General features: G+C 36.4%; 1 protein-coding gene across 6 annotated transcripts in view; it reads right to left on the bottom strand.

Annotated features, from left to right (window-relative positions):
* PTPN4 (protein tyrosine phosphatase non-receptor type 4) overlaps nt 1-21,712 on the bottom strand; it is a 116,156-nt gene that overhangs the window by 20,927 nt on the left and 73,517 nt on the right. For all 6 annotated transcript variants that reach the window (XR_012588522.1, XR_012588521.1, XM_074596202.1 and 3 more), the window contains 4 exons: nt 15,705-15,877; nt 11,574-11,642; nt 4,451-4,585; nt 3,016-3,174 (listed from right to left, as the gene is read on the bottom strand). Coding sequence is in view for 4 of the 6 variants with exons in the window: in XM_074596202.1 (XP_074452303.1) it covers nt 3,016-3,174; nt 4,451-4,585; nt 11,574-11,642; nt 15,705-15,877 (536 nt within the window). In the remaining 2 variants the exon portion in view is untranslated. The remainder of the gene's footprint in view (nt 1-3,015; nt 3,175-4,450; nt 4,586-11,573; nt 11,643-15,704; nt 15,878-21,712) is intronic.

The raw sequence follows: 21,712 nt of genomic DNA, 5'->3' as shown, positions 1-21,712 counted from the left end.
ATGTGAGTTGTCTTACTGTATTTAACTGGCCCAGCCACAGTAAACTGTTCGCAGAGTAAGACTCTCATTATGAGACAGCATAACATTTCAAGTCACTGCAAGTTAGAAAACCTAAGGCACACATCAAATTCCACACCGTGTAATTTGGTTCTAGGCAATTAAAGGAAGGCAGATCCCGAGATACATGTTTTCCAATAAAAACAAAAAATTCAGATCACAATTGTCTACAGTGATTTCAAATAAAGGATGAGCCTCTTTCAAAAAAGATGAAAATTGAATGGGAAACGGAACACTTCACTTTGAAAAACCACAAGTTTTCCATTTCAGTTTTAAAAAGAATAGTCTATTTTCTTCGAAAACGAAATACTGATAATTTTTTTGGCCAATGTATGGAAACAGTACATTTGAAAAGATCCTAACAATATTTCTTTTGTATGTTTTTGCTTAATTTCAACTTTCAGAAAATAGGGTTTTTTCATGCAGTGTTAAAAGAAAAAAGAAGTACTAATTATTCAATATCTGATGTCTGAAGAATCTCATGTTCAAAACACACTAGGGAATAAAAATAATATTTCTTAACAATTTTCAATGCAAGTGACAGTAAAAAAAAAGCATCCTTATATTTTATTTTTCAGGATAAGCAGCTTTTCTAAATTAATTTTTGTGGAGAAAAGGAAAAAATAATGATTGCCAACATTTGCAAAATGAATTTTCAAGGCAGCTATAAATTATTTAGACATTGACTTACAAAGGTCACCCAGAGCTTTTTAACTGCCTATGTATTTATTCATTCAAGTCTGGCCAGCACAGATTATTCAGCCTTTTAAGTGAAGGGCAACATTGTTATGTATTTTCCTGCAAAAAATTACTCCTGAGAGTTTTAAACTGAATAAAAAAGCAACAGAAAACATGAGTAGAGACACAAAATAAGTCCTTCTGATGAAAGTAAAAGATGGGATCTTATGTTTGACTAGATGTCTGTACATACATGTCAACAAACACAAATAAATTCCTACCAAACATATAAACTTATAGAAAAGATTTGAAAAGTTACTTAAAAGCGCATTTTAGAAGCAGCAATGCAAGTACTGTAATATATTAGCATAATGAATTGTGAGAACTAACAATCAAGCCCTGGGCAAAAACTTCATTGCTTTATATTTGCCCAGTCAGCTTTGAATTTCCTTATGAATGCTTAGACAATGGCAGTGAAAGCAGCCTATTTTGCAGGCAAAGCAGCCTCTGTTACTGCATTCAGCAATTTACATAACAATAAAATAACACACAAACCCTAGCACTGACAGGCTTTGGGTATTTTTGTTACAGATATCCGGTCTGGCATTTTAATACAGTAAGCAAAAGTTTCATACTCACCCCCATAAATTTATTAAACTAACCACGCATCACATGCTTTTGGAATTTAAGGTTATAATTACCTCAGGGAACTACAAGCAGAAATCTCTCAATTTAGTTTTGAATAGCACATGCGGATGAAAAAAAAAAAGTGGAATTCAAGGTTGTATTAGCTGAGCCATAATATCCCTCTGAACTGCACTGAAACTCTTAATTTCTCTTGCTATGTTTACTCCAAATTAGCAGATGGACTACTCAAATTTTTTTCACTCTGAAAGGTCAAATTGTTTAAGAAATAGCTTTTTGGACTGTAAACCAGTTTAAGTTATATAGCTAATATGAACTTCATGACTACTACTTTCTTGCGTAAACCTCCAACCTTAAATCAATGACATCACCAGAAACTTTCAGAGGACCCTAAATGAGGTTCGTGTATTTTTGACAGTCAACGTCCTCATTCTTAAAAATATCTTATGCTAGATATCTATATTGGGAGATTAAATTCCACTTTTAAGCTTCCAAAAAGGGAAAAAACAAAAATAAAACCCCAAAACTTAGTGATGGAAGAGCAGTAGTTTTCTGCTTGGGCAGAAAAAGTACAAAATCATGAAAAAGAACAGCCATAGTTGCATAACTAATTTACAAAACCACTTCCTCACTTTTTAAGACTGATTTCTATGGTGACTTACACAAGAAATCAGTTGTTAAATAAACAAAATCCCAAGGACACTCAGGAACAACTTTTACAACTTCACTTAGAGTAAAGGCAGACGAATAAATGAGAATATTTAAGAATTTTGCTTACTTCACTGTGTCACTCTACCATTCAAGTGCTTCTCATAACTGACTTCAGTTGGAAGTCTTGGAACAGAAGGAACCTGACCCTGTGTGGCCTTTGCAGAGTAAAACTCTAATATGAGAAACGATTGACAAGTGTTCCAGTTAAGGCTCCCTTCCCATGTCAAAAAAGCCCACAAAAAAAGGGGATTTTATATTATTAGGCCAAATTACTGGTTTATAACTCTGAAAGCTAAATAACTAGCTGACGATCAGATGGATGACTACTGTACCCTATCATAAAAAGCATCTTGTGTTATTTAACACAACTTTGAAGAGTTTGTATTCTAGACCCTCCCCAAAGTTACGCACAGTTCTAAAAACCAAAGTTACAGTCCAAACAAGGTTTTAAAATTGTGTTCAAATACCTTCCCGGAGTAATTTTTCCTGAAACACATGATTTGTTTATAAACATGTAATTATGTATTTGTTATTTTATAGATCTTAAATGGTTTTGAAACCACTTGCACAATTTCTTTGCTAACAGAGATTATACAAAATTCTGAGGGCAAGTTTAGCATTATGTGTATAGCTGCAAATAAAAACATCCAGTGACACTGTTAACAAGTACATTGTGCACCTTTTTTCCCCAACTAATCTGCACTCTGGCCACAAGTTATTGAGTATTTCAAATCTTACTTCTGTCATATTTAATTTTCAGTAAAACCTATACTAATGTTCCCTAAACGACAGCTACGTTTTGTATTAGGTTGTCTGGCTTTCCCTGACCCAAACATTTAACACTAAATTCTTAATGGCGAAAATTTCTGACTTATTTTCAGAAGCCCCACATGCTACCATAGAGTAACAGCCAAGAGAACTTACGGTGATGATTCCAGTATGATGCTATTAGCCTGGGTGGAAGATGGAGATCTGTGATTTACAAATACTTCACTTGGGGAAGTGTGAACTACATGGTCCACTAAATGTCCAACTGACGAGGGTCGTAATCGGGCTCCTTCTTGAGTGAAGGCAGAGTTGCGACTAAGAGGGAAAGCATAGCATTGCAATGTGAGAAGAACACTGTTATTGATCTACATTTCTTACACCACTACAAAGGCCTGCTAAAATAATTATTTATTCTCAATGCAAGCATATGTTCATATACATATTTTTATTAAATAACTTAAGGTTTCAAAAATCACTGAAACAATTATATTGTCAGATCAACATGCTATATTTCATTATTTTATTTTTAAAAGTGTTCAAAAATATTTTCATAAACACTAAACGGTTAATTTTTTTAATTTTTTTTTTTTTAAATTAAAGAAGCCTGAAAGTATTATGGTTCAATGAACAGGGTACTGGACTGACAGTCCAGTCAGTGAGAAGAAAAATGAATCCCCAAGAAGAAAAATCCTGGCTCTGTTCATGGCAGAATGTAACCTGAATTCACTAAGGTGAACATTTTATCCCCTGCATCTTCTCCTAGAAAAATCACAAGCTTTGCACTGAGGATCTTTGTGTTTCTGTGACCCAAAACTTTCCCGTTTGAGAACTAGCATAGTGACATAGATGTTTTTCTTAAAATGCTTTGGAACACGCATGATTAAGTTATGCTATACTATAAGCATCATTATTATACAATTTTTGCAATAACTTTTAAACGCTACAGATATTTACAACAACCACCTTTTGAATAATATGCTGCAATGCCAAGGAATCTTAAAACCTTCTGGTTTATGCAGTACAAAATTGGATAATACCAATTCTTAAGCCAGTTTTAGTACACTGAGAAAACTGGTTATTTTCCAAAAGAAATCAGGAATGATTTTTCACTAACTGTAAACATAAACCAGAAAGCTCTATCATGTTAAAAGTGGGAGCTTTGAAAGGAAATGCAGAAAAATTGAGGGGAATAAACCTGCAAGGATTTCTGATTACGTAATTTCCCCCAATGTTTTAAGAAGCGGTATTAACCAGAATCAATTACTTCTAAAATATCACACAGATTTTACTATCAGTTTTTTTCTTAGCCAAATGTATAATGTACTTTTAGCTGTGCTTGAGAAATTCAAGCTCTCTAATTTAAGGTAGCATGCTACATCTTACACTTTTTACAGATCAAGTGAGAAGCACCTAAAATTCACCCCCAAATAGTTTCTCTTATCTGGAGCCAAATGTCCCAGAGAAACATTCAGCACATAATCTGTGAAGTTTTTTGTCTCTGTAATGCATTAATCCTTTTACTACACAAGTGGGTCACTTGCATCAGAGGTAGACAGCCACTTTTAGGAAGAGAAGATTCGATGCTACTTACTGATTTGGGGTTCCAGGTGGAGACCGTGATGGTAGGCTCTGTGTTTCCAACCTGTCATCAGACAGTGAGTTCCTACTCACTACTTCCCAGTCCATCCCACTCATTAATTTCCGTGCCAAGGGTTTACTGGGGGATCTAGAAGAAGAAAGTCAAATGACTAACCAAAAATTATACGAGGTGAGAACAAAACTACATAAAATTCACCACAATGACACTGTGGATTTTCTACCGTAGGAAACCCAATTATATGGACAAAAGTAAATGTAATAATGCAAAAAAATATATTTACATGGGCAGTTCTGTATTTTCTCAATATATCGTACTTCATTTTCTGTACTTTGTACAAGGAACATCAATGAAATACAGTCATGAAGTACTGTTGGCTGGGAGGGAGACAGATAGACTGGAAGAGGAACCCACTAAACTTCACCAGGCGTTTCTAATGCCTCAAAGAGAATCTGACTGTGACAGAACAGCCAGAGAGGTTTTTAAGTTCAGAACTTAAAAATAAAAAACAAAACAAATCAAAAAACCTCTTAAGTTTATTCAGCCAACTCAGGAAAAACTAAGCAGTGCAAACATGACCCCATAAAAGCTCCCACAGACTTTGAAGAACTGAAAGTGCGGTAATCATAAACATGGCAACAGAGCTGCTGGGTTTTGTTTACTCATCAGGGATTTCCATCAAGGTGACATGCTTTCTTCCAGAATGCGCTTTGTCACCTTTAAGGCAGATGCAATCATCCTATTTAAACTTCTTTGTGGGTAATGAAACTTCATTTGGTTTTGCGCCAGAAATATCCTTCAGGACAAAGGTCGTTATTGCCAAGTTTTTTTTTATACAGAAGGAATTGTATTTTCTACTCGTTGCTCTTTCTCAATATTGAGGAACTTTTTTCTTCTCATTCTCCAGTTATCCCAGGATAACTACAATCCCCTTCTGCTGTTTCTTTCACCTATTTCTTAAGCACAAATGAGACCATACTTGCAATCTCTCATGAAATAGTATATTTCCCTTTTATACTGGAAATCATCAAATGAATCATCCAAGAATTGTGGTTGCTTTTTTCTTAACATCACACGGGATGGTTCAGTCATCCTGCAACTAAACATACCCAGACTCTTGCTGTTTGTTGTTTTCCAACTGAAAATTGTTCATCCAACAACAGAAGTTATTTTAAGCAATTCTTAAATACATTTCCTGTGTATTTTGTGTTAACGGGTTTTTACTTTACTTCTACTACTTTGATGGTGCTACACAGTTCAAATTTCTCCTCTGTCATTACCCAGCTCTCTCTTGTTCCAGTGATAATTTCATCAGTCTTTTGTGTCATGATCATTTCATTCCCATTTGCCTTTACATTCTACCACTATTCTCTACTCTCCAGCTTTGTGCAGTGAGGTAACAACATATCATTGCATCAGCATAACTCCTCCATTTCTTTCCCCATATCCCAAACTAACTTCTGCCCTTTGCTGTCCTGGGGACACATGGTAACTGTTCTTTATCTTCATCTTTATCACCTTACTGATTTACTGAAAGTGCAAGTCCAGAAAGAAGGAACTTTGAGAAATAAGGGAACTAGCCGCACACAAATTACATCCTTCTGAAAATGAGAACCTTAGTTACAAATACATTTTTGCTTCTCATGGAACTTAAAACTTGATGCAAGCCACCACCCTAAGCAGACTGTCCTCAATATTTTCAAAAAAAGTCTACAACAACAACAAGCAAGCATCGTATCAAATAACTTATCTTCATGTGCAGAAACACAGTAGTCCTACTGAAGTCAGTGTTTGTTTGATCCTAAAGGACGGTGATCTGTGTGTGGAGGGTTTATTTTTGTTTTTATACCACCAAGCAGTTCGTAACATCTATTGCACACTGCTTTGCTGCTCTAAAGACTTACTGAATAACAGCTGAGAAATTTGAGACAGTTAAGCAAGACGGGCAGTTCTAAATGCTACTGTCTCAGGTCTTATTCCACCTGTGAAAAAAATCTAATAGCATATTGATATTTGAAAACAGGGAAAATATCAATTACTTAATTCCTGAGGAAAAACACATCCAGTTTCTTAGCACGTATTTAAGCAGTATTAATTTGATTCCAAAAATAATTAGCTTGATACCATGTCAATTTAAACCAACATTTAATTTTCTGTAATTTGTATGTAACTGAGCACCTCAAACCACTTAGATATTTTTCTTCACAAATATTGCATGTTTGAGCAGTTCCAAAAAGGCAAAATAACAAGAAACCAGCAGAACTGAAATGTCTATCTAATGTTATCCATTCATTATTCTTTTATTAATCAACAGTATCACTAGCTAGACTTTGATGATAGTATGCTTGCAGCCAGAAGATTAGCACCAAGAGGTGGTTTCTAGTAACCAAAGAACAGGCAGAGGGAAAAATGCAAAGGAACAGAATATGTCCAATGCTAAATTAAGTAAACACCGGACTGCAGATACAGTGTTTTCTGACAGACATGTCAAGGCAGCTATTGAACCTTATTTACCTTCAGTGAAAAAGCAGCAAGTGGAAAATAGGAAAGTTGGTGGGGTTTGTTTTGTTTGTTGTTTTTTGTTTTTTTGTTTGTTTTTTTTTTAATGTGCAACAACAGTGAAAACAAATTAAATTACAGAGACATAAAATTATATAGGGAGGTGGAAAAAACCAGTTTTTCCAAAAATCACATTTTTGACTGCTTAAAAAAAAACCCCACTGTATGGTATCTTAAGTCATAGTTTGCAGCTACATTTTTTGAAATACTTCCTCAATCTATGCAACAAATGAACACAACTCTAAAATGAGAAAAAGCATCACCTTCTTCCCTATCAAAAAAATCTAATGTTAAGAAAACTCACCTTTTACTGTGGATAGGGTCTGATCTTTCAGAAATAACACCTTACTACCATGATAAACAGCTGCAGCGTTTATCAGCAAAGGTTCGTTTCAATTATTTTATTAACAGCTCTAACCTCAGGGTCCCACCCACTCATGTTTGTTGCCTCCATTTCCTGTATTTGCAGAAATTTCAAAGAAAAAATTACCACACTGCAGCACTGAACTTCTCAGTGGTGTGGCTTTATGATACTAGTTCCCCTCCCAACACTTCTAAATCTAACAATGTTATTTTTTTATTAACACTTAAGATACGTTCTGAAATATTCCTGCAAATTTCTCCTCTATCACTAACTCTTTAAAACATTCAAATAACTTTCTCATGCCAGAGTGCAGCTGGAGACGGGAAGGGGGAAGTAAGCTGAAAAAATATTTTGAAATGCTTTGATAAACTTTGAAATTCTAAATTCCATGTTTGCCTGCTCAGTCTGTATGCTTCTATTGCACCCCAGCACAGGGCACTGTTAGTTAACAGAGTAAACTATTTTCAGATTTAATTTTTGGTGTATCTGCAGAGACATTTCTAAAAAAGCTGGAAGTCCTATCTATCTGAGTAGGCGCAGAGACCAAAAACTTCACCCTGCCCCCAAAAATCAAGAACAGTCTTATGAGGTGTGACACTTTGTCAAATACAAAAAAAATGAGTAACAGGGACGAGCAACAAAAAAAAGCATGACAAATTGTATTAGCTCAGCCACAGTACACAAAATCTTTCGAAGACAGAATTTGGTTTGCATCCCACACCTGAAGTGTTAAATTCTCGCAGGAGCTGGGAAAGAAAGAGGGTATTGTTTAGGAATACAGGTGGGAATCTTTTCAATCATTTCTGTCCCAAAAAGAAATATAACCTGGGGCCACAACCTTGTTTTGTACTTTGACAAGGAGGACAGGGAATGCGTTTCTCAGCAAAACTGGCAACAACTGCTTCAGATTGAGAGACAAACTGTATACAAATCTGCAGATGCACCACAAACAACATATGCAATTTAAAGCAACTGAGGAATTATTTAATTAAACTGAATAAATGCACAGGTTGAAGCAAAAAAGGATTTTTGGAAACAGAGATTGCAACTTAATGATAGGGACTTTGCAAATACAAATGACTGACTGAGATACCTGCTCACTATCACACAATGCACATAAACTACCTTGTCTCAGCTCCAGTACTGAACTCGTCAGAACTGAACAGAATTAGAATATTTTGCAACGACTCCAAGCGAGAACAGTGCTCTTTAAGAAGTCTCCCAATTGATGCCTTGATCTAACTTTTTCCACTTTTGTTATCTACTTTCATTTTTATTATGCTCCTGGGAACTCTCACAGGTCTTCTTGGGTTGTGAATATCCTGCAACAAATGAGGCCTAGAGAACAGCTATAATGAAGATGGAAAAAAAATAAATCTAAACAACTGCAGCAACACTCTTCTAAATGCTGAAGTTAGTGCTGCATGAAGATTAAGAAAATAGCATCTACAAAATGTATCAAAATTATTACAGACTATCTCCTTCATAGTAATAGGTTCCATTTTTTAAAATAAATTTTTAAATGTTTCTATGATTTGTGAAAAAAAACCAAACCATGAATACTACTTCAGCTAATTTTAAAGTAGAAACCTGAGGACAAACAGCTAAGCCTACTAATTGTAGGCTGCTTGTTTTATTCAAATGTCTGTTAAGAAATTTTATTTCCATCCTTTGTGCTCTGTATCTATGTTCTGCTCAGCGTGCAAAGGCTAGACGATCATTACTTGTGGCAATCACCACTTCCAAATTTAGAATAAATAGATCACTCAAAACATCTCAATATAACTATCAGTGTTATTTTCTTACAATGAAAGGATTCAAAATTTGCATAGACAGTATTAGCACAAACATGGCAGTCTCTAGTTAGATACTGATAAGAAAACAGTGTACATTTGGACAGCTCTAGAAAAAAAGATTTTTTTTTTTTTTAACTGATCTTGAATAAATCTTCTGATGTGGTAATAATAAAAGCAACAGCAATTATTTAAGATTTTTTACAAGTCCGCTTAATTCTCAAGGAAGACCTGACTATAATGCTAGCATGGTCCTGGTTTCATAGCAAAAGGCAACCAATACGTATTAGAACTTTCAAAAGCAACTGAAAAAAGCCTATTGCTTGACAGTTTAAAAAGCTGTTCAACAATACAGTGACTTTGTCTGAGGAAGACACACTGAGAAACAGAAAGGCAGGTTCCAGGAACAAAAACCACATTATATCTGTAAAACCTTAAAAAGCAAAATTTATCCTCTGTATGAATACAAAAGGGTAACATCTACTCAGTATTTCAACTTGAAATGTAAATGTTTAGAAGACAAGGAATTAAGGATAATGTTCTTAAATTAAGCTTCCTGAACCACACGGTGTTCTAGAAATGTCTTATATTTCAAGTTTTTTCACCCTTGAAAATACTAAAAAAAAAAAATCTTTAAAACTGAAAATGCATTAATTGCACACCGTGATAGGGAGGAAAAAGGAAGAAACAGACGATCTATTAAAAGCCTTTTGAGGTGTATTTGTTACAATAGGCCATTAATTTCAGTTCACTGATGTATGCATGTATGCCTCAGACATTTATCAGTCATTAATGTTACTGAACAACTCAAAAGGTGAGGATGAATGCCATATTCCTTAATCTAAAAGCAACAGCGGAAAATAAAATTATTGAGGACAGAAGAGCCAAGTATTTTATTAACTAAAAAAAGCCAAAAAGACTTGAGAAAACATCAGAGCAATTCTAGCCACAGCTTTCAATTTTATTCAGAGTATATATCACAAAATACAAGTGACCCCAGCACCACTTGTTCAGTTTTGAATCAAAGGGAAGAGTGCCATCTACTGAATAAGAGTTTCTAAAATGATAAATATCCTCCTGAAAACCAAGTATCAGCTTTCCTCCACCCTACTTACTTGGAGGGAATTGTCAAGTTCCGAGTACAACAAAGAAAAATAGTTTTTAACTGATTCATAACTGTCATTTAAATAAATAAAACTCAGTTGTCACAGTGTTGAGTCTTCTGAGTACTAAAGAAGTTGCCCCAAGTAAAAATCTAACCAGACGCCCAAAGTGAATTAAATAGAGTAAAAAACAATTCTACAGCACACAGAAAAAATTGGTCTTACAGAAATCTACCTGTTGAACAAACATGTCACAGCACTTCTGCCCTCAAATCATTCTAATATGGAGCTGGGTATCTACACTGTGCCCAACTAAAAACTCAAATTATGTTATATTGCACAGGGGGAAAGGGCGGGGAAGTAAATCAAAGCAGAATTAATCAATACTCTGAAAAACAGTGTTTGCAGGTACTTGAGAAAGGCTGCTGGGCTTGCTACTAAAAGTCTGCGAGCGTAAATTTGAACTCCAGAGTTCCTTAAGGGTTAACTATGCTAAAAGACATTCCCCATCTCAGTAAAAGTATATGCATAAAAAAAAGCACAGAGCAGGCCTCCCCACTTGTAAGGATCCTTTCTACTAATGATCTAAACAGATGCAGCAGCAGTTTTACTTTTGAATACTGTGTCATAATTTCTGAATGAAGAACTAAATCTATGTCTTGAGTGTTTTTCTTGTAACCACTAAATCCCTCAGGAGTCTGAAACACAATTAAGTAATAGATCCCATGATTAGCCAACTACTCTGTGACAGAATACCTTCAGAAGCAGCTCACTCCCAGTCAAATTTTTCGTAGTAAAATACCTCATTGGGACTACAGTGATGATAAAGGTGTTCTCACCAAGTCAGGCATTCACAGTACTTTATTTTAACAGAAATATGCGTGTACAGTTGTAGGTTGTTATCAAGGATAAAACAAACCAAATAACTCAATATTTTCATGGAATGGAGACTGTCCTTTGCAATAAAGACAGCACAAAGAGGGCTGGTACATATAACAACAAACTGCACAGATGGAAGGCAATTCTGAATTTGTAAAATATTTAAAGGCGGAAATATTAAAGAATACCCTTATTAACTTTTCCATCCTAAGATTCTCCGCCATTTCTGGCTGCCTCAGAAAGACACCCTCCCATATAAAAATTAAACTCCTTAATATGGTTAAGTCAAGCCACCAGCAACAGTCAACAACAGTTGCTCTTTATTTTACATTTTTGCAAACAGAAAACAATGATCCCATAACATCTTAAGAGATACAAACAGAAAACTTACTCATCCTATAGGAATGCAAATTGCTTACCTTGCAAATACCCTGTCTTTATTTGCTCTTTCTTTACCATACTGCACGGACTGGACCTCTGTTCTCCCACTGGAAAACAAAACAAAACCAAACCACTAAATGCAACAAACTTAGGATAACAATTTCTTGCTTAAAATTCAACCATGTCAACAAAAAACCCCAAAATTCTATTTTCAGTCATGCTCAAGCAATTGTGCTAACTTCAGTACACTGTCACTTTAGACAGCATTTGGGTAAGCGTAGGTCATCTTTCCCATTAGAGTCTAATTAATTTTAGGCATAACATAAAGCCTCTCTCTTCTCTTCCTTTTTTTTCTTATCCAAAGCAGTAAGAAAGTTCTGCTTGGATCTTTGGATAAGACGACTATAATCCTTCCTGTCATAGCCACAACCAAAGATTACAGCATCTCCTCCGTACTCCCCCTAAACTCTTCCCTGAATTGCTAATAACTTAGTCGCTACTTAGTTCAGCAAAATATCATAAAGAAATTAGATAAGCACATCAGGATTGCATTCTTCTACGCAACTTGTCAAAACCAAGATTAGAACTTGGGAACTTGCTGACTTTTCAATAAGACCATGTGTCTTGAGTCAAATCAAAGATCCTTTATAATATTTAATAATTTCTGTTTCCAAAAAAAACCACAAAACAAAACCCAACAACAAACCCTCAACTTTTTCTTTTGAGCATCTATCAGCAGTTAAGAATTGGTGGCAAGATACCAGCAAAACTCCCTCTTGCAGCCACTTCCCCATTTATGACTTCATACCAAGGCACAGATTCAAAGGATACATGTCCTAAAAGGACACTGATACTTAAAATTCTGCTCTTTTCTGTCCTTTACCATCCTGGTTTAAGGTAAAACAGAACCAATTTTCTTTTCAGTAATTTTAACTTTCAGTTAAGACTCTTCTAACTAACTGCACTCTCTGAAATTCTAAATCTGTCATTTGTTTGGTGACCAGCCCAGCCCAAACCACAACACTTACAGAGACATTTACACTCTGAAATCAAAGAAGAATTTGCTATTTTCACATTCATATTACAGATGTACTGGATGTGTGAATGCTGGGGAAATGGCCCAACTGGAATATCACAAAATTCAGTGAGGGGAAATGCAAAGCCCCGCACCTGGGGAGGAATAAGCCCACACACAGGCTGAGGGCCAACTGGCTGGAAAGCTGGTTTACTCTACACTGGTGAGACCAGATCTGCAGCGCTGCGTCGAGTTCTAGGGTCCCCCAAGTCAAACAAAGGGCCATGAAGGTAATTAAGGGTCTGCAGCATCTGGCATAGGAGGAGAGACTGAGAGAGCAGGGACTGCTCAGCCTTAGGGAGAGAAGGCTCAGGGGGATCAAATAAGTGGGTATAAATGCCTGAAGGGAGAAGCAAAAAAGACAGCCAGACTCTTCTCAAGGCAGCCCAGAGACAGGACAAGAAGCAATGGGCACAAACTGAAAGATGAGATATCCTACTTAAACAGAGTGAGGGGAAAACAACAACAAAAAACCCCACACAAAACAAGGAATCTTTTTTACTGTGAAGGTGGTCAAACACTGCATCAGGTTGCTCAGAGATAGTGGACGGTCTCCATCCTTGGGGACACTCAAGACCTGGCTGGACACAGTCCTAGGCAGCCTGCTATAGTGGACCCAGTTTGAACAGGGCATTGGACAAGTGTGCAGACCTGCCTTCCAACTTCTACCGTGCTGCAATTCTAAGAAATCTCTTTTCAAACCTGCTGCCTGCTAACTTCCTGGAGTTACACATTTTTAACTCTGACAAGCAGTAAGTCATCTATATTTCCTTTATTTCTTTCCAATAACTCTAACATTTTATTTGCCTTTCTCTAATGGCTACTAATAATTGATTTAACTTTTTCAGAGAACTAACTACAAAGCTCCAAGGCAGTGATAACTTATTTATGTTCCTCCTCTCTCCCTGTGTAGATTATTTTGCATTTTTGGACACAGCACTTGATCTACCATTTTATTGCCTACTCACTCGTCATTGCGACATACCACCAAAACTTTCTTCAGCCAACTTCAGCTTTTACTACAAAAGCCTGTATCACTTCAGTGGTAACCTTTGTTGTGAAGAACGGCCCTACTTGTTTCCCATCTGGTTAAAATAGTTGCTAATACACAATAGAATTCATCATATTTGGGCAGTTTAACTTCTCTAATGAGTGTTTGGTGAACTTTGAAAATCCAAAAACTGCGTACAGAAGTCAGATTTTCTCATCCGTAGTCTTCTTGATCCCTCCTTGGAAGGTTTTTGTTTGTTTGTTTGTTAAAAAAGATCTTACTTTAAAATTTGCTGCATTAGAATCTTTTAGGCCGACAAAAATAACAGACTGCATAACTCTTAATAGTTCAACAATTTAATGTCTCTGATTTTTTCAGAACTGGAGATAATTCTGTCTAGCCCTGGCAGTTTAGTATTTTATTAGTTCGTTTTACTCATAGAAATGTTGGCTAGAAGTCTCTAGTCCAATCTCCTGCTAACACTAAGTCGTGTCTGTCCATGGCTTTGTTTAGCCCAGTTTTGAAAGCCTCCAAAAACAGAGATCCCACAACCTCTCTGGCTAACTTGTTCCAGTAAGGCACTGCCCTTCTAGAAAAACAAAACCCCCCAAACTTTTCCTGGTATCCAGCTAGAATCTTCAAGGTGAAATTTGTGGCTCTTGACCCTTGTTCTATTACCTGCCATTGCCAGCACAAGTTTGGCTCCATCATTTTTGAAACTGCCCCTGAATAGCTTTAGGCTTGCTACTGAATTCCCCCTGAGCTTCCTCTTCACCAGATTAAACAAACCCAGTGCCCTTAACCTCTCCTTGTGTGTCATGATACTACTATTATGCTGCCTTTAAACAACTCTCAAACTACTTGCAGAAATTCTAGCCTTTTGGCTGCTTCATTAACTTTAATGACCTTCTTCATTTTTATGCAGCTTCCCTTTTTCATCTTACATTAACATAAGTTGAATGTCATCATCAAACAGCTATTCTGTAATAGTAACCACAATGATTCAAATTCAAAATCTTTACAGAAATGAAAAAGCTCCCTCAAATTCACTATAATAACATTGAAGCAAGTCTCAAACACTGATCAAGATCACAGAATGCTGTTTCTCAAATGGGTGCTGTGAACGCTGGTCAAAAAAAACAGATGGTATAAAAATTGAGCCACTGAATTACTTTCCTCTTTATACATTTATGCAATTCACAAGTGTAACAGAAATAGTCTGTTATTGTGTTTTCTAGCTTTTCATCATCTCTCTTTGTACGTCACAGACACTGTTGCCATTCTAGACAGCTGATTAGTAGTAGCTCCATTATTCTCTACTCCAGGCATGATTTAAACCATCAGCATTCTGCATTACTTGCAGAGACAGTTAACTCAGTTACTTAACTAAGAAGTTTGGGGGTTTTTTATGAAAAGCATAAAACACTTTAAAAAGCAGCACCACCCACTCCATCATTAGAACAGAAATTATACTTGGGGATTATAGTTATTCCACAGGATTCTTTGCACCTTCAAGATTTTTGCCTATTATGTCAAGTTTATTCTTAAAAGTTATGGACTTAATTTCATCCATATTTTCTAAACTTCTGGTTTTGGTGCAGAGCATGTATGTCTTCTGTCTCCACCTAGTTGCCTATTTGTATGCATCTAGCTTAAGTGGGCTTTATACTTGTACAAGCTTCGTTTCATTGATTTCTATTTGATCTTTATTTAGGTCTGTTTTGTTGCTGTAGCTGCACACAAGATCTGAGATCCATCAGTTTTCAAAAACACCAGGCCAAATACTTTGAAGTTCTGAGACAACGTTTTGAAGATAAACATAATGCAGCAGGTAAGCAGGCAAAGACATCCAGCCTGTGAGACAATCTCAGAGTACTAGCTCAATAATGACCGTGAATAATTCATTAATTATATGTCCAAGATATCCTAAAAAATTACTGACAACATTTGAAACTTTGGTCAACAGGGGAGGGGAACAGATGCAGGATTCACAAGCTATTTGTATTATGGCATCTTTTAATATAGATTCTAAATTCCCTATGGTTATTGATGAGTTGCCTGTTCTCTTATGTTCGTTCCCATACATTTCAAATCAGCACTTACCAGTACCGGAACTTGGAACCCAAAGTGAAATAATGTGCAAAAAAGTTCTTCTGAGGGGGGAGTGGTCTGTCCAAACGGAAGAACGTGTGATGTTCAACACAAGCTTTCCACAAATTCTTACATGCACGGTAATTCACCATATTGAATCCCAGTAATGTTTCTCTAGATTCATGCTAAAAATGAGAAAAAAAAATAAATGTATTTCAGACAAAAATTATTCCCAGGTAATTTTGAAATTAAGAAAAATACTGTTAGCTTTGGGGTTGGTCGTTTGTTGGTTTTTTTGTTTGTTTGTTTGTTTTTTTAAATTATGCTTTTAGAACTGGTTCTCTAATTTTACATTAAATTTATGTATTATAAACCCTTTTAAAATATCTCGAAATTTTCTTTAAAGATTTTTTTTTTCCTTTTTTTTTTTTTGTCCCCAAATGAGCCTGCTTAAAGGTTAACAGTCTGTTTAGTAATATTGAAGCAAGTCTAGATGGGAAGAAATGGTCCCAAAAGGTAGGACCCAAACGACACTAAAAAATTTCTGCAATTTGAGAACTCAAAGACATCATGCTTCCCTGTTTCAAGATTACAATTAAGACAAGGAATTGTCATGCACATGTGCCAATTAGAGATTGGGAACAGGTATTGATCTCAAGAGCAACTGATGTACCTACTTCTAAATGATTAATTAGGTTCCTGGTGAAAGAAAGCAGCAAAATTGCAAAGCAAGCTAAGCTATTCTGCCTGTTGAGGGAGCTTGATTACAACCTTTGTAGGTCAGAAACATCATCAGCACTCTGCTTTCTCTTTACAGTACTACATCCTCCACAACATTTAGCGCTTAGCACAACCTAACTGTTTTCACTCAGTAGTAAACTCCTTTTCCAAGTTAAGCTTTTGCTGGCCTGCTCATTTTTAGATCTGCTGAGATCATAGAATCTTCATGGTTGGAAAGGACCTTTGAGATCATCGAGTCCAACCATGCACACACAAAAAAAACCCCAAACCCCTACAACCTCTGCCACTAGAGCATGCCCTGAGATACTGGGGCACAGACCTGCAACTCTTATCTCAGTGTTGTATTTGGGAAGTCATCGTGACTAATGGCTAAGAACAACACTGTATTTTCATGACAAGGCAAATTTAGGGTAAAGAACAAAATGGATTTAAAAGTAAACAGCAAATTCTGAGTATGTATTGATGAAATTCAAGAAATTATACGCAAGAAACTAAAACTTGGTGTTTTACTTCCATTTACAAAAATTACTTGTCTCTCCTAATTTTCAAGTATTGCCAACTGTTCCCTGTATTTTCTAGACGTGTTAACAGAAGTACTTAAAAATTAAAAATCACAAACAAGGTAACAGAAACTAAGCCCATTACTTATTCAGTTAAAAAAGGCTTTATCAAGAATGTAAATGTACAATAACATAAACAAGATACATTAATATTCTGCAAGAGAGCAACTATGTAAAATTACAAACTGCCTCATCTGGATCCAGTAAAGGACAAACCAGCTAAGATTTTAGATTCCAGCAAAAAAGTTCTCATGATGTAGCAAACTTTAATACTCTATCAGCCTCTTATACTGTTGGAAAAGAGTTTGACAAGTTGTATGAGCTGATGATCATGCATTTTCATGTCACTCAAAGCATTATATTATGGGTTGGTGGGGAAAAAAAAATACCCTGCTGTTTGCCCTAGTTTGTATTCCAGAGAATGAGCTGATCTGATTCTCATGCCACCATCTGATCACTAGATCAGGCATGAAGCATGAAGGAGGAGCTGGTACTGCATGAAGGAGCTGCAGCTAGATCAGCTTAATTGTAATGCGAAACAGCACTTTCACAGGAACTTGGTGTGTTACTGCTTTAAAGGTACCTTAACAATAGTTCTATTCATAGCTTTTAAGGCTTTCATTGCAGTGCAGAGTGAACTGATCCTCAAACTCTACCCTTCATCTCAATTAGAGCTAGGAATCAATCTTTAAGGTAAAGAAGAGTATAAGATACTGGCTCCTAAGTGCACCCATCCTTTTCCTATCCATCCTTGCAGGTTCTGTAATATCCAAACGTAAGTTGGGCCCTTGAAATTCATCTTCGCTAGTGACTCTGGGGTGCAAACCCTGGTTCTGCTGCTGTCTGGTAGCTGGATTTAAAATAAGATTGCCCCTGTTTTTCCTGAAAATAGTAGGCTTGAATCAATGTAAGCTCAGCGTAAGACCCCACGGCAACATTTGTAATACTTCAGCCAAAAGCACATAAAATAACAGGATGGTTATACTGCAGCCTACGAGAACGTTTTTATAGCACAAGGCTCCAGGAAGATGCCGAATGCTCAGTGACATGCCGTATGACAGTCACATACAGGTATTTCAGGGTTTTAGGTCTGTTGAGACAGTGTTAGAAGACCGTGTCAGGGAGCCACAGTTGGATTCTGCTCTGAAATGACTATCTTACTAATTGTGTCCATGGTTCCTATGAGAGAGAGGAAAACAGTCTGTTTGCTGTGGAGGGGGAGAAGAGTGAAGCAGCCAGAATGCAATACAGGCGATGAGGCTCAGGGCCCAAGTGTGAAACTACAGGTAAGCCACATACCACCATGTAAGTTAATTTAAATCCTAACCTTACAAATGTACACTATGTTGCAGGCTACTTACAGAATCCAAGAAACACTGGAGGGATAGAGCAAAGTAAAGTCTAATTCATGTTTGTATTTCCTTTTATTAAAAGGACAAAACCCCAAACAAATAAAGCTGAATGGATATTGGTGGCCCTCTCGCATACAACAGCTCAGCCTTTGAACATTCACCTTGGGTGGGGACATTCATTCACACCCACCTTTACCTGACTTGAAACAGGGACTTCAGAGCAGATCTCTTGCACCCAGAGAAACTGGGTTGAAAAACATATTCTCCACTGGGTCTCTCTCTCTTTTCCTAAACAAAGAAAAATCCCAGAACAAAGCAAAAATTCCCTACCCCCATCTCTGACAGAGACAAAAAGACTTGCGCTTTGTAAGCAGCGGATGCTCCAGAGACTCAAAATATTCCACAAATAGTGGACAAAAGTCCTGTGAAAGCTTAAATGCAACACAGATTGTGCCAAGAGTATCTGCTCTTCCCGCAAAAAAACAACAGCAGAAACTTCAGTAGGATCGGGCAACAAACACCTAAGCATCTAATGAATGCCAGTGTTACTTAAGATCAAGTATGTACTCTAGGCAGATAAAGCCATGTATCACCTTGTCATTCTAGCCCAAGATCTTTCTGGAAGTCAGTAAGAACAAAAAAATTCAAAGCACAAACTTCAGATATATAATCTATAATAAAAAAAAATAAAATTCATTTTGGCCACTCACTGAAACCAGGTCTTGGTCATGGACAAAACCTATGATATCGTTTTGTTACAGACTCAAGTAATTTTTCAGCGGACATCTGGACTCTAAAAGAGCAAAAGAACATGCTGAACAACTTATTTGGCTGTTGAAGAATCAAGACCACTGAAGTATGCTGGACAGTATTAAGAGTTTGATGCTATTGACATTACAACAGCCAAGGGTTCAACTAACTAAAACCAGAGAAGTTTAGGGAAACATCTAGAAAAACGAAACTACTGAATTATTCTCAAACAGCTTCAAAGCACATAAGGGAAGCAGCACATGAAACAGGCAGAATACAAAAAAAATACAGTGAAAAAAACCTGCCATTGAAGTTACGGCTCAGGGGGCTTCTAATGTCGGATGAAGAAGTCATACACATAACATTATTTTCCCCCCACAAAATCATAAAGAAACAATGGAAAGAAAATCTACTCCAGTGGATGTGTGCTCCAGCTGCATAATTGTCAGAATACACAACCAGCTTCCATTCAAGATTATATTATGCTGCCAGTGGGAAACGACTGACTTTAAACTGCTTCATCTGACTTCCTTTAAGTGATTTATTTAAACACAGATATAATCTATTGAAAGTACGCAAATAATTCTTCACTTATGTTGATGCCTCTAAGCAATGCCAAGTAAAGGAATAAATTTAATAGGCGATTAAAAGATAAGGCATTTGCACTTTTGAGGACAGTTGCAATTAAAAGCTCTCAACACTCATTAGTTGTATTTGAAAAATATCTGTTCAGGACTACTTAAAAGCATATATAGCCCATCTTGGAAAAAATACATACACTGGAAAATCCCTCTCCCAAGTCCACTAATTTAATATCCCATAGGAACTCAGCTTTGCATCCAAACAAATACGGTTACTCAGCTGTACAATTCGTTATATATTTACACATGGTTTTGAAACACATCATCAGCATAGCGTGAATGTATTTTTGCTACCATATCATAAATTGGTGCTTTTAAATACACACTCAAAGCACTAGACCAGAGATATTTTACATACCAAATATGCAATCACTGAGTCACTTCACCTAGTTTCTGCTGCCTAAAAAGTGCCATTTAGGCTCCTTTTGTCATTAATGGGAGTGAAAGCAAAAGTAAGCATATACCACCAAAGAGCAACTTACTCCATCCTAAAACGTACTGCCAATTCATGCAAGATGTTTCACCCTTTGCATGTGTCTAGTTACTATAAAGGAAGTCTAATTATTAGCTTTGGTTAACCAAGTATCATGAAACAGAAAATATGTTCTTTTAACCTAACCGAAGCTGAATATAGGTGAGATGAATCGTATCCTACGAGTCTACTCAGGGAAAGTAACTCTGGAAATAATTTAAATATTAGGTTTGATTAAAAAATTAGTTTAAGTATGCCTTCTTTGGAAGCCAAATTTGAGCTTTGATCTTAAGATATTCATGACTTGGAATGAATGAAAATGAAGTTCTTGCCATCATTTTTCATCTGATACATAGAGTTTAAAGAAAAACAGTACAAGGCTTTTTAATTTCTTGGCTTGGATAAGATGTCTCAGAAGAGAAATTACATTAGCTACGTATACTACATTCTGATGCAAGTAACAATATGCAGAGTATTAAAAAGCAACAGGAAAAAAAACAAGGTGAGAAAGCTATCGTTATACTACCTTTAACTATATGCAGATTATTTTTTTCTGCAGAAAATAGAGAAAACACTCAAGTACAGCACCCAATCCAATGTTATATCTAGGTATCTCAATCTTCAAGGTCCCGAACTCTGCTATTACAGCCTTTTCGTCAAGTTCTGATTTAAAAAACAACTCCAGTTCATAATTTCTGAATTCCAAATAAAAATCCAAATTCTCATCTCAGATCTACATAGAACATGCCTGCAATTGTAACGGAAGTTAGACACACTGGTATGAAAACAAAATTTGACCCCTGGGCTGTCAGAGATCAGTTTGTGGTTGAGCACTAGTCTATAGCTCCTGTGGGGTATTTAAGAAATACATGTGTCACGACAATGAAATATTCCCTTCCCTTTTTTGTATCATTACCATTTTTCTGCTCACAGTGCATGATGTCTGCTCATGTTGACAGATACTCCTGTTTATTTCATGGAATAGCCAAAGTTAATTTCTTTCTACACATAATTACTCCCAAATCCTCTAACTCCTGTTACCCTACTTCTGAACTGATAGCTACTCACACTGCTCCGAGCACACAGGGTTAAAACTTCTGCTGTCAACTAATACACAACCCAGTGTCTGCATGTGGTCAGGTAGTTCCATTTGGGAAAACTGCAAACTCCTGGGCCTCATTTTAAAGGATCTGCTTTGAAGATACAGAGTTTGACTCCTGTTTTCAGTACTAGTACTAGTCACCAGCCATTTGCCTGATCTGACGCAACAGGTGTTTCCTCCTTTTATTTTTCTTGTTTAACCACACTGTCTCTAAATCTAGAATAGTTCTATAGTACTCAGGATGCATTTCTGCCTAGAATCCATCTTTTTTATCTTGTCAGTAACTCTGCATTTCAGGTCTCCAAATCCTTTCAGCTGTAAGAACCGCACAAAACCTTTTAACCAATCTGATGAGTTAAATCATATAGTCATATTTTAAATTAATTCCTCCATCTTTCCCCA

Source organism: Larus michahellis, chromosome 7 (assembly GCF_964199755.1).
Source record: "Larus michahellis chromosome 7, bLarMic1.1, whole genome shotgun sequence".
Taxonomy (NCBI): Eukaryota; Metazoa; Chordata; class Aves; order Charadriiformes; family Laridae; genus Larus; species Larus michahellis.
Note: the sequence above shows the minus strand (reverse complement) of the source record. Positions and strands in the feature narration are given on the sequence as shown.